General features: G+C 39.5%; 1 protein-coding gene across 8 annotated transcripts in view; it reads right to left on the bottom strand.

Annotated features, from left to right (window-relative positions):
• ATG7 (autophagy related 7) overlaps nucleotides 1-17066 on the bottom strand; it is a 278184-nt gene that overhangs the window by 133276 nt on the left and 127842 nt on the right. The window contains exon 18 of one of the 8 annotated variants that reach the window (XM_023218425.1): nucleotides 9147-9231. The exons of the other annotated variants lie outside the window; for them this stretch is intronic. Within the exon in view, the coding sequence (XP_023074193.1) occupies nucleotides 9147-9231 (85 nt within the window). The remainder of the gene's footprint in view (nucleotides 1-9146; nucleotides 9232-17066) is intronic. 8 annotated transcript variants of the gene reach the window in all.

Consider the following 17066-nt stretch of genomic DNA (forward strand, 5'->3'; position numbering starts at 1 on the left):
CCAATTCAAAGACAATTATAATGGGACAAGAAATAAGACCCAATTATATAATATCTCAAAGAAAACCAATTTAAATAAAGACATTTTTTTCAGTAGATGGAAAAAAATACACCATGCTAACACTAATCAAAAGAAAGTAGAAGTATCTGAATTAGTTTCAGATATAACAGATTTCAAAGCCAGTAATGTTATTAGATAAAGAAGGGCATTACATAATACAGGGCTCAATTCTCCAGTAAGATACAGTTCTTAACAGTGCATCAAAATACATGGGGTAAAAACTAATAGTATGACAAGAAGAAATAGATGCATCTACTTTTATAGCTGTAGAGAATACATGGGGTAAAAACTAATAGTATGACAAGAAGAAATAGATGCATCTACTTTTATAGCTGTAGACTTCAATACTGCTCTATCAGAAGTAGGAAGATCCAGCAGACAGAAGGTTAAAAAGGACACACTTGAACTCAAAACTCTATTAATCAACTGGATAGAATTCACCTCTATAGGATATTTCATCCAACAACCACAGAATACACATTCTTCTCACATTCACATGGACTATTCACCAAGGTAGAACATTCTGGGCCATAAAACATACTTTAACAAATTTAAAAGAATAGAAATCATATAGAGTCTGCTCTCAGACCACAATGGAACCCAGAAATTCACAACAGAAAGATAATTGGAATATCTCAATATATGTAAGGCTAAACAGTAACACATGAATAAAAAATCTCAAGAGAAATTTAAAATATTTGAACTAAATAGAAATGAAAACACAATGTATCAAAATTCATAGGATGCAGGAAAAGCAGTGCTTAGAGAAATTTGTATCACTGAAATAATATATTAGAAAAGAAGAAAGACCTAAAAATCAATAATCTGATCTTACACCTTAGGTAACAAGAGCAGCAAATTAAATCCACAGGAAGCAGAAGAAAAGAGATAATAAAAACTAGAGGCGAAATCAATGACACTGAAAACAGAAAATCAACTGAGAAACAAACAAACAAAATCAATAAAACCAAAAGGTAGTTCTTCAACAAGGTAAATTGATAAGCCTTCAATTAGTCTAAGATAAAAAGAAAGGATCAATTTTTAGTGATAGTGTTCCTTTATTATCCTTTTCATGTCTATGAGATCTGTATTGAACAAAAGGATAATAAAAGAATACTATCCATAACTCCATATCTAGAAATTTGATAAACTAAATGAATCGAACCAATTATTTAAAGACAGAATCCACCAAAACTTTAAAAAATGGAAATTCTAAACAGGCCTATTTCTATAAAATAAGTTGAATCAATAATTAATAACCTTCCCAAATAGAAAGCACCAGGCCCAGATGGGCCTACTGGGGGAGTTCTGCCAAACATTTAAGAGAGAGATTATACCAATCCTCTACAATCTCTTTCAGAAGATAGAAGCAAAAGGAATACTTCCTAATTCATTCTATAAGGCCAGCATCACCCTAATACCAAAGCCAGATAAAGACATTAATAGAAAGCTACAGACCAATATATCTCATGATCATAGGTGCAAGAATCTTAAAATATTAGCAAACCGAATCCAATGATACAGTCATGCACTACATGACATTTCAGTCAAGGAGGAACTGCATGTACAACGGTGGTCCCATAGATTATAATGGAGCCGAAAAATTCCTAATTCCTAGTGAAGTTGTAGCCATCACAATGTCATAGCGCAACACATTACTTACATGTTTGTGGTGATACTGGTGTAAATAAACTACTGTGCTGCCCATTTGTATAAAAGTATACCATGTACAATTATATATAGTACATAATACTTGATAATCAACTGTGTTATCAGTCTGTGTATTTACTATGCTATACATGTTAGCATTATTTTAGCAAGGAGTAATCCTTCTACTTATTTTTAAAAAAGTTAACTGCATTCCACAAGAAGGCATTGCTATCGTAAGAGATGACAGCTCTATGCATGTTATTGCCCCTAAAGACCTTCCAGTGGGTCAAGATGTAGAGGTGGAAGGCAGTGATATTGATGATCCTGACCCTGTGTAGGCGTAGGCTAATGTGTACATTGTGTCTTAGTTTTTAACAAAAAAGTTTAAATAATAAAATAAAAAATTTTAAAGGAAAGAGCATATAGGCTAAGCATATAAAGAAAAAATGTTTTTGTATAGCTGTACAATGTGTCTGTGTTTTAAGTTAGGTGTTATTACAAAGGAGTAAAAAAAGTTTTTAATCAAAACATTTACAAAGTGAAAAAGGTTACAGTAAGCTAAAGGTAATTTATTACTGAAGACCGAAAAATATTTTTTAATAAATTTAGTGTTGTCTATCAAGGCTACAGTGGTGTACAAAATGTCCTAGACCGTCACAGTCACTTACTACTCACTGACTCACCCAGAGCAACTTCCAGCCCTACAAACTCCATTTATGGTAAGCATTCTGCACAGGTGTGCCATTTAAAAAAAAATATTTTATACCATACTTTTACTGTAGTTTTTCTACATTGAGATGTTTAGATACACAAACACTTACTGCTGTGTTATAGTTGTCTACAGTGTTCATTACAGTTACACACTGTACAGGCTTGCAGCCTAGGAACAACAAGCTATACCATATAGCCTAGGTGCGCAGTAGGCTTATGCTGTCATGGTTTGTATAAGGACACTCTATGATGTTCATACAACAATCACTGAACACATTTCTCAGAATGTATCCCCGTTGTTAAGCAACATATGAGTGTATATAAAAAGAATTATATGCCACAATCATGTAGGATTTATCCCAGGTGCACAAGGCTGTTTCAACATTTGAAAATCAATATAAACCATCACATTCATAGGCAAAAGAAGAAAATCACATGATCGTATCAATAGGCACAGAAAGAACATTTTACAAAATTGAACAGTCATTTATGACAAAAACTCTCAGTAAAGTAGGAATAGAGGGAAACTTCAATTTGATAAAGAACATCCATAAAATCTCTACATCTAAGAATTTAACTAATGGCGAAAAACCAGAAGTTTCTCCATGAAGGCAAGAAAACAGGAACAAACCAAGAAAATCCCCTTACCACTCCTTTTCAACATCATAATGGAAGGCCTCGCTAATGAAATAAGACAAGAAAAAGAAATAAAGCGTATTCTGATTGGGAAGGAAGAAATAAAACTGTTCATACATGACATGACTGCCCACGCAGAAAATCCAAATCAATAAAAACACTGTTGACTGGGTGCAGTGGCTCATGCCTGTAATCCCAGCACTTAGGAAGGCTACGGCAGACAGATGACGAGGTCAGGAGATCGATCATCCTGGCTAACACGGTGAAACCCCGTTTCTACTAAAAATACGAAAAAATTAGCCAGGCGTGGTGGCAGGAGCCTGTAGTCCCAGCTACTCGGGAGGCTGAGGCAGGAGAATGGTGTGAACCTGGGAGGCAGAGCTTGCAGTGAGCTGAGAATGCACCACTGCACTCCAGCCTGGGTGACAGAGCGAGACTCTATCGCAAAAATAAATAAATAAAAAAAAATAAATAGATAAAAAACACTGTTGGAACTAATATGCAATCATAGCAACACTGCAGGATACATACAGTGTAGGATACATAGTCAATATATAAGACTAGGCTGGGCATGGTGCCTCATGCCTGTAATTCCAGCACTTTGGGAGGCCAAGGTGGGTGGATGACCTGAAGTCAGGGCTTTGAGACCAGCCTGGCCAACATGGGGAAACCCCATCTCTACTAAAAATTTAAAAATTAGCTGGGTGTCGTGGTGTGCACCTGGAATCCCAGCTACTCAGGAAGCTGAAGCAGGAAAATCACTTGAACCTGGGAGGAGGTGGAGGTTACAGTGAGCTGAGATTGCACCACTGCACTCCAGCCTGGGCAACAAGAGCGAGACTCCGTGTCAAAAAAAGAAGAAAAAACCTTCAATTATTTTCCAGTATACTAGCAATGAACAAGTGGAATTTGAAATTACAAACATAATACCTAGATGAAATAGACAAATTCCTAGAAACATAAAACCCATCAGAATGAAATCACGAAAACATGGAAAATCTGAATAGACCTATAACAAATAAGGAGATTGAATCAGTAATCAAAAATCTCCTGGCAAACAAAAGCCCTGCACCTGATGGTTCCACTGGTGAGTTCTATCAAACATTTAAAAGAACTAGTACCACTGGTTTTCAAACTTTCCTAAAGAATTAAAGATGGAACACTTCCTAAGTCATTCTATGAAGCCAGCAGTAACCTGACCCCAAAGCTAGACAAAGGCACAATGAGAAAAGAAAACCATGGACTAATATCACTTATGAATTAATGCAAAAATCCTCAATGAAATAACAGTAAACTGCATGTTGACTTTGCATTCTGCTACTTCGCTGAACTCATTAATTCAAAGTTTTTTTGTGACATCTTACAGTTTTCTACATATTAGATCATATCTTATATTAAAAGGATTATACCACATGACCAAGTGAGATTTATTCTTGGAATGCAAGGATGAAAAACCAATGTAACACACCATATAAACAGAAGAAAGTGGGGGGGGGGGGGAAGTCACATGATCAGCTCGATTGATGCAGAAAAAGCATTTGACAAAATTCCACCCCTTTCATGATAAAAACACTTAAACTAAGAATAGAAGGAAACTGCCTCTACTTAATAAAAGCCATATACAACAAAACCCACAGCAAATATCATACACAATAATGAAAGAAGGAACATTTTCCCTCTAAGATCAGGAAAAAGGCAAGGATGCCTAATTTCATCACTTCTATTCAACACAGTACTAGAAGTTCTAGCCAGAGAAAATTAGTCAAGGAAAATAAATAAAAGGCATCCAAACTGAAAAGAAAGAAGTAAAACGATTTCTGCTTGCAAATGATACAATTTTAAACGTACAAAACCCTACAGTCTACAAAAACTGAATTCAGCAAAGCAGCAGGATACAAAGTTAACATAAAACCCAGTTGCATTTCTATGCACTAATAATGAACAATCGAAAAAAAGAAACTATAAGTTTATTTACAATAGCATCAAAAAGAATACAACACTTAGGAATGAACTTGAGGTGAAAGACTTACACAATATAAATCATAAAACAATGCTGAAAGAAATTAAAGACACCATAAATAAATGGAAACACACCCCATATTCATGAATTGGAAGAATTAGTATTGTTAAGATGTCAATCCTACCAAAAGAAATCTACAGATTCATTGTGATCTGTATACAAATCCAATGGTGTTTTTTGCAGAAATTAAAAAAAAAAAAAAAAAACCCAGGGCCAGGCGCGGTGGCTCACGCCTGTAATCCCAGCACTTTGGGAGGCCGAGACAGGCAGATCACAAGGTCAGGAGATCAAGACCATCCTGGCTAACACAGTGAAACCCCGTCTCTACTAAAAAATACAAAAAATTGTGGCAGGTGCCTGTAGTCCCAGCTACTCCGGAGGCTGAGGCAGAAGAATGGCGTGAACCCAGGAGGCAGAGCTTGCAGTGAGCTGAGATCGTGCCACTGCACTCCAGCCTAGGTGACAGAGTGAGACTCCGTCTCGAAAACAAAAAAAAAAAGCCATCCTAAAATTCATATGTAATCTTAACAGACACTTAATTGCCAAAACAATCTTAAAGAAGGGGAGCAAAGCTGGAGGACTCACAATTCCTAATTTCCAAACTTACTACAAAGCTATAGTAATCAAATTTACTATAGTACAAAGCTACAAAGTTCAATGTAGTACTGGCATAAAGACAAGACATATTCATAGACCAGTGAAACAGAATAGAGGGCATAGAAACAATCCTGACAGATATGGTCTCAATATTTGACAAGAGTGCCAAGATCATCCAATGAAAAAAAAGTGAAACCATCCCAAGAGTCCCACAGACAATTGTATTTGGATAAATATGGAAATTGACCCTTTTGCTGTTAAAACATGAAACTCATATTTGTTTTATCTGAGTTCCTTCCCTCAGGAAAGGACCTTTAGGCCTATATATAAAAAAAAGAATCAGATAACTAGAACTCATCAGATCACATCACCAGATGCCCTCCTTGCCCCTCTCTAGTTTTTGTTTTCTTACATATTGTTACATTTCCTCCTTGCTATATAAAGTCCTAGTTTTAATCAGTTAGGGGGATGGATTTGAGACTGAGCTTCTATCTCCTTGGCTGCAGCACCTGATTAAAGCCTTCTTTCTTGGCCATACTTGTCGTCTCAGTGATTGGCTTTCTGTGCACCAAGCAGCAGCAGGACCTAGACAGAAACCCTAGTGTTTCAGTAACAAAAGGACAGTCTTTTGAATGAATGGTACTGGGACAACTGGATAGCCACAGGAAATTGGACTCTCACCTAACACTATGTTAAAAAATGAACTCGAAATAGATCGAAGACCTAAATGGAAGACCTAAAACTATAAAACTTTTACAAGAAAACACAGGGCAAAAGCTTCACAACAATTGATTTAGCAATGATTTCTTAGATATAACATCAAAGGCACAGGAAACAAAAAAAATAGGCTGAATTTTTATAGATGGACATCATCAACAGAGTAAAAAAGGCAACTTCTGGAATGGGAGAAAATAATCTGCAAATCATATCTGATAAGAATTCTTTTTTTTTTTTTTTTTTGGAGATGTTGTCTCGTTGTGTCACCAGGCTGGAGTGCAGTGGCGTGATCTCGGCTCACTTCAACCTCCGCCTCCCAGGTTCAAGTGATTCTCCTGACTCAGGCTCCTGAGTAACTGGGACTACAGGCATGTGCCACCATGCCTGGCTAATTTTTGTATTTTTAGTAGAGACAGGGTTTCACCATGTTGGCCAGGATGGTCTCCATCTCTTGACCTCATGATCCGCCCACCTCGGCCTCCCAAAGTGCTGGGATTACAGGCATGAGTCACCGTGCCCATCCCTGATAAATTAATATACAGAATATACAGATAATTCTAAAACTCAACAACAACCCAGTTTAAAAATGGGCAGGTGATGTGAAGAACGACATTTCTCTAAAGATATACAAATGGCCAATAAGCAGATGAAAAGATGCTCAATATCACTAATAATTAGAGAACTGCAAGTAAAACAATGAGACCACACCTTACATACATTAGAATGGCTACTATTTTAAAACGAAAAAGAAAAATAACAAGTGTTGACGAGGATGTGATGATACAAAAACACTTCTACACTGCTGATTGGAACGTAAAATGCTGCAGCTGCTATAAAAAATAGCATGGCAGTTACTTTAAAAAACTAAAATAGAAGATCCAGCAATTCAATTCTGGATATACACCCAAAAGAATTAAAAGCAGGGAATTGAAGAAATGGTTGTACACCCATGTACATAACAGCATTATTCACAATAGCTAAAATGTGGATGCAATCCAAGTCTCCATCCATGGATGAATGGATAAACAAAATGTAGCATATGCTACAATGAAATATTATTCAGCCTTAAAGAGGAAGGAAATTCTGACACATGCTACACCATGGACGAACTTTGAGAACATTATACTAAGAGGAATAAGCCAATCACAAAAAGACAAATAATGTATGATTCTACTTATGAGGGACTTAGAAAAGTAGCTGGCAGGGCTGGAGGGAGAATAAAATGGGGAGTTATTGTCTGATGGTTATAGAGTTTCAGTTCTATAAGAGAAAAGAATTCTGAAGGTAAGTGGTGGTGATAACTGCAAATATTATGAAGGAATTTAATACCACTGAGCTGTACATTTAAAAACAGAATGGCAAATTTTATATGTATTTTATCACATAAAAAATTGAAGGAAAAATCTATGAATAAAGTACAAGAACATCTGTCAACAAGACAAATTTCTTTTTTTTTTTTTTTTGAGACGGAGTCTTGCTCCGTCGCCCAGGCTGGAGTGCAGTGGCCGGATCTCAGCTCGCTGCAAGCTCCGCCTCCCGGGTTTACGCCATTCTCCTGCCTCAGCCTCCCGAGTAGCTGGGACTACAGGCGCCCGCCACCTCGCCCGGCTAGTTTTTTGTATTTTTTAATAGAGACGGGGTTTCACTGTGTTAGCCAGGATGGTCTCGATCTCCTGACCTCGTGATCCGCCCGTCTCGGCCTCCCAAAGTGCTGGGATTACAGGCTTGAGCCACCGTGCCCAGCCACAAGACAAATTTCTAAGTTGATGTTCAAATACTATCAAATTTTAATTTTAAAAAACCATACAATATCATTCACATTAGCAACACCCCAAATTAAATACCTAGGTACAAATCTAACAAAATATGTACAAGATCTATATAAGGATAACTACTGATGAGAGAAGTCGGAGACAATCTAAAAATAAAGTGCTATTTCTTGTTCATGGATAGGAGGACTTAATGTTGAGATGTCAGTTCTTCCCAATTTGACCTATACAATCAAGGCAATCCCATCAAAATTGCAGCAATTTACTGTGTAGATATAAAACAAGCTGATTGTAAAGTTTTTGTAGGGAAGCAAAAGACCCATATTAGCCCTCATAATATTAAAGGACAAAGTTGGAGGACTGACACTACCTAACTTCTAGACCGACTGTACAGCTACAGTAAGCAAGACAGTGTGGTTGGTGAAAGAATTAAAAAAATACATCACAGAACAGAATAGAGAGCCCAGAATTAGACCCACCTTAGTCAACGGATCTTTGACAATGGGGCAAAGGCAACACAATGCAGAAAAGATAATCTATTCAACCAATGGTGTTGTAACAACTGGATAACCACATAAAAAAAAAAAAAAAAAAAACCTAGACACACACCTTTACACCCATCACAAAAAATAACTCAAAATGTATCACAGACTTACATATAAAACACAAAACTACAAACCTCCTACAGGACAACATGGGAGAAAATCTAGATGACGTTGAGTTTGGCAATGTCTTTTTAGATACAACACCAAAGACATGATTTATGTAAGAAAAACAGATGCTCCTCAACTTATGATGGGGGTATAAATCCACTGTAAGTTGAAAACACCATAAGTTTAAAATGCATTTATTATACCTAACTACAATATATCATAGCGGAGCCTAGCCTCCCTTAAATGTGTTCAGAACATTTATGTTACCCTGCAGCTGGACAAGATCATCTGGCAACACAGTGCAGCATAGAGTACTATTCAATAGTTGTTTACCTTCATGATCATGTGGTTGCGTGGAGCTGCACCTTGCTGCCACTGCCCGGCATCTCAAGAGAATATCATACCACATATCACTAGCCTGGGAAAATATCAAAATTCACAATTTGAAGTATGTTTCTAATGAATGCCTATTATTCTCACACCATGGTAAATTGAAAAATTGTAAGCCAAACTATTGTAAGTCAAGGACCATCTGTAATTGGTAGGCTGGACTTTATTAAACATTCCTGCTCTGAAAAAGAAACCATCAGGAGGATGAAAAGACCAGCTGCAGGCCACGAGAAACTATTTACAAAAGACACTTTTAATAAAGGACTATTATCCCAAATACAAAAAGAACTCTTAAAACACAACAATAAAAATACAAACAACCCAATTAAAAAATGAGCCAAAGATCTTAACAGATACCTCACCAAAGAAGATATACAGATAAGTATATGAAAAGATACTCTGGTCAGCAAGATGGCTCACACCTGTAATCCCAGCACTTTGGGAGACTAATATGGATTGGCTCTGCGAACCCACCCAAATCTCATCTTGTAGCTCCCATAATTCCAACGTGTTATGGGAGGGACCCAGTGGGAGATTACTGAATCATGGAGGTGGGTCTTTCCCATGCTATTCTCATGACAGTGAATGGGTCACACAAGATATGGCAGTTTTAAAAAAAGAAGCATTCCCCTGCACAAGCTCTCTTTGCCTGCTACCATCCATGTAAGATGTGACTTGCTCCTCCTTACCTTCCACCAGGATTGTGAGGCCTCCCCAACCATGTGGAATTTTAAGTCCAATAAACCTCTTAATTTTGTAAATTGCCCAGTCTTGGGTATGTCTTTACCAACAGTGTGAAAATGGACTAATACAGTAAACTGGTACCAGGAGTAGAGTGTTGCTGAAAAGATACCCAAAAATGTGGAAGCGAATATGGAACTGGGTAACAGGTTGGAACAGTTTGGAGGGCTCAGAAGAAGACAGTAAAATGTGGGAAAGTTTGGAACTTCCTAGAGACTTGTTGAATGGCTTTGACAAAAATGCTGATAGTGATATAAACAATAAGGTCCAGGCTGAGTTGGTCTCAAATGGAAATGAGGAACTTGTTGGGAACTGAAACAAAGGTGACTTTTGTTATGTTGTAGCAAAGAGACTGGTGTCATTTTGCCTTGCCCTGGAGATTTGTGGAACTTTGAACTTAAGAGAGATGATTTAGAATATCTGGTGGAAGAAATTTCTAAGCAGCAAAGCATTCAAGAGGTAACTTGGGTGCTGTCAAAGGCATTCAGTTTCAAAAGGGAAACAGAGCATAAAAGTTTGGAAAGCTTGCAGCCTGACAATGCAATAGAAAATCCCATTTTCTGAGGAGAAATTCAAGCCAGCTGCAGAAATTTGCTTAAGTAACTAGGAGCCGAATGTTAATCACCAAGACAACGGGGAAAATGTCTCCAGGGCAGGTCAGAGAACTTTGTGGCAGCCCCTCCCATCACAGGATCCGAAGCTTAGAAGGAAAAAGTAGTTTCAAGGGTCGGGCCCAAGGTCCCTGTGCCATGTGCATCCCAAGAGCTTGGTGCCCTACATCCCAGTCACTCCAGCTGTGGCTGAAAGGGGCCAACACAGAGTTCATGCCATGGCTTCAGAGGATGCGAGCCCCAAGACTTGACAGTTTCCACAAGGTTTTGAGCCTGTGAGTGCACAGAAGTCAAGAATTGAGGTTTGGGAATCTATGCCTAGATTTCAGAAGATGTATGGAAACACCCGGATGCCCAGGCTGAAGTTTGCTGTAGGGGTGGGGTCCTCATGGAGAACCTCTGCTAGGGCAGTGTGGAAGGAAAATGTAGGGTGAGAGCCCCCACACAGAGTTCCTACTGGGGAACTGCCTAGTGGAGCTATGAGAAGAGGGCCACCATCCTCCAGACCTCAGAATGATAGATCCACTGACAGCTTGCTCTGTGCGCCTGGAAAAGCCAGACACTCAACGCCAGCCTGTGAAAGCAGCCAGGAGGGAAGCTGCACCTTGCAAAGCCACAGGGGTAGAGCTGCCCAAGACCATAGGAACCAATCATGCCTTCCCCCACCTCTTGCATCAGCATGACCTGGATGTGAGACACAGAGTCAAAGGAGATCATTTTGGAGCTTTAAGATTTGACTGCCCTGCTGGACTTCAGACTTGCATGGGGCCTGAGCTCCTTTGTTTTGGCCAATTTCTCCAATTTGGAATGGCTGTATTTACCCAATGCCTTTACCCCCATTATATCTAGGAAGTAACTTACTTTTGATTTTACAGGCTCATCGGCAGAAGGGAGTTGCCTTGTCTCAGATGAGACTTTGGACTGTGGACTTTTGTGTTAATGCTGAAATGAGTTGAGACTTTGGGGGACTGTTGGGAAAACATGATTGGTTTTGAAATGTGAAGATACGAAATTTGAGAGGAACCAGGGACAGAATGATATGGTTTGGCTCTGTGTCCCCACCCAAATCTCATCGTATGGTTTCCATAATTCCCATGTGGTATGGGAGGGACCTGGTGGGAGATGACTGAATCATGGGGGTGGGTCTTTCCCATGCTGTTCTCATCATAGTCAATGGGTCTTACAAGATCTGATGGTTTTAAAAATGGGAGTTTCTCTGCACAAGCTCTGTTTGCCTGCTGCCATCCATGTAAGATGTGACTTGCTCCTCCTTACCTTCTGCCAGGATTGTGAGGCCTCCTCAGCCATGTGGAACTGTAAGTCTGATAAACCTCCTCCTTTTGTAAATCGCCCAGTCTCGGGTATGTCTTTATCAGCAGCGTGAAAATGGGCTAATACAGAAGCCAAGCTGAGAGAATTGCTTGAAGTCATGAGTGCAAGACCAGCCTGGGCAATATAGCAAAATGTCATCCCTAAAAAATTTTTTAAAAAATTAACTGGGCATGGAGGCAGGTGCTTGTAATCTCAGTTACTTGTGGGGGCTGGGCAGGAGGATCACTTAAGCCAGGAATTTGAGGCTTCAGTGAGCCATGACTGCACCACTGCCCTCCAGCCTGGGTGATGGGGCAAGAAACTGTCTCAAAAAAACATGGCAATAAAAATGCTACATATGGGCTGGGCACGGTGGCTCATGCCTGTGATCCCAACACTTTGGGAGGCTGGGGTGGGTGGATCACTTGAGTCCAGGAGTTAGAGACCAGCCTCAGCAATATGACAAAACCCCATTTCTACCAAAAATACAAAAATTAGCCAGGTGTGGGGGTGTGTGCCTGTAGTCCCAGCCACTTGGGAGGCAGAGGTGAGAGGATCACTTGATTCCGGGAGGCAGAGGTTGCAGTGAGCCTGGATCATGCCACGACACTCCAGCCTGGGTAACAGAGTGAGATTCCATCTCAAAAAAAAAAAAAAAAAAAGCAAGGAAGTAAGGAAGAAACGGAAAGAAGGAAAGAGAAATGCTACACATGGCCAGGTGCAGTGGGATTACAGGCATCATGCCTATAGTCCTAGCACATTGGGAGGCCAAGGTGGTGGATGTCTTAAGCCCAGAAGTTCAAGACCAGCCTGGGAAACACAGCAAAACCCCATCCCTACAGAAAATTATCCAGGCGTGGTGGTGTGCATTTGTAGTCCCAGCTACTTGGGAGGCTGAAGTGGGAGGATCACCTGAGCCTGGGAAGTTGAGGCTGCACTGAACCATGATCACGCCACTGCACTCCAGCCTGGATGACAGAGTAAGAGATCCTGTCTCAAAAATAAAAATAATTAAAAAAAAAATGCTACACACTTACTACTTGTAAAATATAATTATTGCCAAATAGGGCTTGATAAACACAGAAAATACATGACAAGATGACACACAGTGATGTCAGCAAAAATAGTGGAGTAAGAACCTCTGAAAATCCTCTCTTCTATAAGGGGAAAGAGAATGCTGACAAAATCTGGGGCTGCGTATTCAAGAAAAACTGAATCTTGGTAAAACAATAAGCTTTACGGCATTTCAACTTTCCCTATTCTCATTGCCTCACCCTCTCAAGCTCCGTGGTAGCCTTGAACATCAGTAACACATAATCACAGTGAAAACCAGCAGCCTGGTAGTCAGTGGGGGCAGAGGGGTGGGGTTGGAGTTTGGGGTCAGAGCTCCTATAAAGCTCCATTTTTATTTTTATTTTTATTTATTTATTTTTTTTTTTTTTGAGACGGAGTCTCGCTCTGTCACCAGGGCTGGAGTGCAGTGGCCGGATCTCAGCTCACTGCAAGCTCCGCCTCCCGGGTTTACGCCATTCTCCTGCCTCAGCCTCCCGAGTAGCTGGGACTAGAGGCACCAGCCACCTCGCCCGGCTAGCTTTTTGTATTTTTTTAGTAGAGACGAGGGTTTCACCGTGTTAGCCAGGATGGTCTCGAACTCCTGACCTCGTGATCCGCCCGTCTCGGCCTCCCAAAGTGCTGGGATTACAGGCTTGAGCCACCGCGCCCGGCCTAAAGCTCCATTTTTAGAAAATGTCACCTGCGTGGTAGTTCCCAGGAAGATCCACTGACAAAATGTCCTCATTTGACCTGATTCAGAATTCACCCAGCCTTTTTTCTAGGGCCAACTGTTGGAAACTATCAGAGGCAACTGTTTAACATCATGATCTCCTGACTTGGTATGTAACAGCTGAAGTAACAATAAGCGAACAAAAAGCTTAAGAAACATCAGGAAAATACTACAGGAGGCTTTGAAAAGCTCAAATATATTCTTGAGAATCTAGAAAACATATGATATGATTTGGCTGTGTCCCCACCCAAATTTCATCTTGAATTGTAGTTCCCATAATTCCCACATGTTGTGGGAGGGACCCAATGGGTGGTAACTGAATCATGGGGGTGGGTCTTCTCATGCTGTTCTTGTGATAGTGAATAAGTCTCATGAGATCTGATGGTTTTATAAAGGGGAGTTCCCCTCCACAAGCCCTTTTGTCCACCGCCATGTAAGATGTGCCTTTGCTTCCCTTTTGCTTTCCACCATGATTGTGAGGCCTCCCCAGCCATGTGGAACTGTAAGCCCATTAAACTTCTTTCCCTTATAAATTACCCAGTCTCAGGTATGTCTTTATTAGCAGCATGAGAACAGACTAATACAACATGGCACAGGCACAGGGCTAGGTACATGCCAAAAACCATGCACCTGCTCAGGGAAGATCTGAGAAGGCCCTAAACTCAGTCTAGCTGACTTTAAGAATACAAGCAGGAGATAAAAGATAAGGCAGAGGTATTAATGGCTTGCATAAGCATTGAAGGCTGCTTTAAAAAATTTGAGCTGCAGCGGGCATGGTGGCTCTCCTGCCTGTAATCCCAGCACTTTGGGAGGCTGAGGAGGGTGGATCACTTGAGGTCAGGAGTTCGTGACCAGCCTGGCCAATATGGTAAAATGCCGTCTCTACTAAAAATACCAAAATTAGCCGGGTGTGGTGGCAAGCACCTGTAATCCCAGCTACTCTGGAGGATGAGGCAGGAGAATCGCTTGAACCCGGGAGGTAGAAGTTGCAGTGAGCCAAGAAGATCGCACCACCGCACTCCAGTCTGTGCGACAGAGCAAGACTATCTCAAAAAAAAATAAAAAAAAATTGAGCTGGTTAATAAGCAGGACATTATAAAAATCAAAATGTTTAAATGGATGTTCTGACCAATTAATCCAATCTTTTGAGATTATACTACTGTAGGTCAAAAATTTGAGGGGGGATTTCTTTCAAATATTGATAGGTCAACGAGGAGGTAAATTGGAAAAACGCAAACAAAAAGACGTTCCAAGAGCAGTAACAGGCAAAACTAAAGCAGCGCATTCATTCAAAGATTTAAGAGAACCTGCTCTAGTGTATAGGCTTCTTTGGGAAATCTAGTGTGTTTCTGCATAAGGGGTGCCATCTTTTGTCAAGGAGGTAACCAATATCTACTGAAATGCCCGATGTTTAGAACTACTTTTGCCCTTGTGATATTCACACTTTGACCTCAGGGTCACTAATATGTTGTTGGTTTTCATTTTCCTTGCTTCTTCATTAGCATTCATATTAATTTCTAAAGCAAAGTGACAAAAAAGGAACCAGACTGCTTCACCTACTTAGTAATTGATTATCAATCACATTTAAAAGGAAGATTTTTCTCCCAATGAAATGCAAGTAACTCACCGGAAAAAAAAAAAAAAAACCCTAAAAACTACATAAATTAAAAGTTTACATTTGCTACAGGGTCCATTTCCTAAATGATCTCTTTTCATCCTTTATTATCTAAACAGAAGGAATCAGACAAGCTATCCCTCCTCAATATTCTCTCTGAACACAAGATGAAACACCTACCATTTTAAACATAATCCCTCTTAATCTCCTCCTCACTACCTTCCCCCAATACCCTTAAGAGACTTAAAAAAAAAAAAAAAGAAAGAAAACTCTTGAAACATCTATATTATTCTCCGTTCTCTCTTTAACTTACTTCAATGAAGACTTCCTCTCCGCACTCCAAAAACGACTCTTTTCAAGACTTCCTCAGATTGATAGGTGCACAACAGTTCACATTTACTATAAATTATCAGGCTATATATTTACAATGGGTAGATTTTATGCTATGTAAATTATACCTCAATAAAGCTGTTGAATCAGAAAATCTATAAGAAACACAAATTTAAATCCATAGCATCAAAATATTTACAAGTGGTATGTTAGTGTACTATTCAACCTTGTAATCATTGTAGCAAACTGTGTGTTTGATATATATTAATGTACTTTAAGCATTTAAGAGAATAGATTCCTGATTTTAACTAAGACTTTAAAAGTACTGAAATTTATATTTCATATTTTTAAAACAGGAGAAATCTAATTTGATGAACTGCTAAATTGATAAATTAATCTGGTAAGTCTATGTAACCAGATGATTGTTGATGTCGATTGTTAAATAAATTGGGTGTGGTGGCTATGAGACCCTGTCTCCATTAAAATTTTTAAACAATATGTTATATTAATATAAAAAGGCCACTGAAGACCTGTATGTTGCCATTTATAATCTTCATCTTATTCAGTCTCTCAGCAGCATCTGACAGTTGATTTTCCTTCTATTTTGTGATTTTATTATATTTTTGGAGATGGGGTCTCACTATGTTGCCCAGGCTGGCTTGACTTTCACGGGGCTGGTGCATGTGTGATTTCATATGTTAATGCGTGCATAATGAGGTCCTAGGTGAAACCTAGGTTAAATCCACAGCCATGTTGGGTCTAGTCATTCTTAGCCAGCTTGGCAAACACCCTGGTTTTTCAAGATCTTATCAGCCCCTAGCTTATCCAGTATTTCGTTCTATAATTTATTTTTTGAGATGGATTCTCACTCTGTTGCCCAGGTTGGAGTGCAATGGCACAATCTTGGCTCACTGCAACCTCTGCATCCTGGATTCAAGCAATCCTCCTACCTCAGCCTCCTGAGTAGCTGGGATTACAGGCGCCTGCCACCACATCCAGCTAATTTTTGTATTTTCAGTAGAGACCGGGTTTCACCATGCTGGCCAGGCTGGTTTTGAACTTCTGACCTCAAGTGATCTGCCTGCCTCAGCCTCCCAAAGTGCTGGGATTATAAGCGAGAGCAACCACGCCCAGTGTATGCAGCTATTTCAACAGTTTCCTTTTGCTAGTCATGTGAAACTGCTGCCTGGAATTTTCTATTCTCCTGCGACCACCCTGTTATTATTCCTGTCTCAGTTGCATGGGTATTTACATGTGGAAAAAAAACTCATCGAGTTGTACACTTAACATCTGTGTACTTGCTGTTTGTAAGTTATACCTCAACATAAAAATGTTTATTATCTGTTAAGAAAAGGTTCAAGGCTTCCAATCCAATTAAAACATGCATTTCTTATTGTAACAAACTAATAAAAGGATCACTGTAGGTTAAACAGCTATTACTCCTGCTGATAGCTAAGACCCTAGAGCAAAGA

Source organism: Piliocolobus tephrosceles, chromosome 2 (assembly GCF_002776525.5).
Source record: "Piliocolobus tephrosceles isolate RC106 chromosome 2, ASM277652v3, whole genome shotgun sequence".
Classification (NCBI taxonomy): Eukaryota; Metazoa; Chordata; class Mammalia; order Primates; family Cercopithecidae; genus Piliocolobus; species Piliocolobus tephrosceles.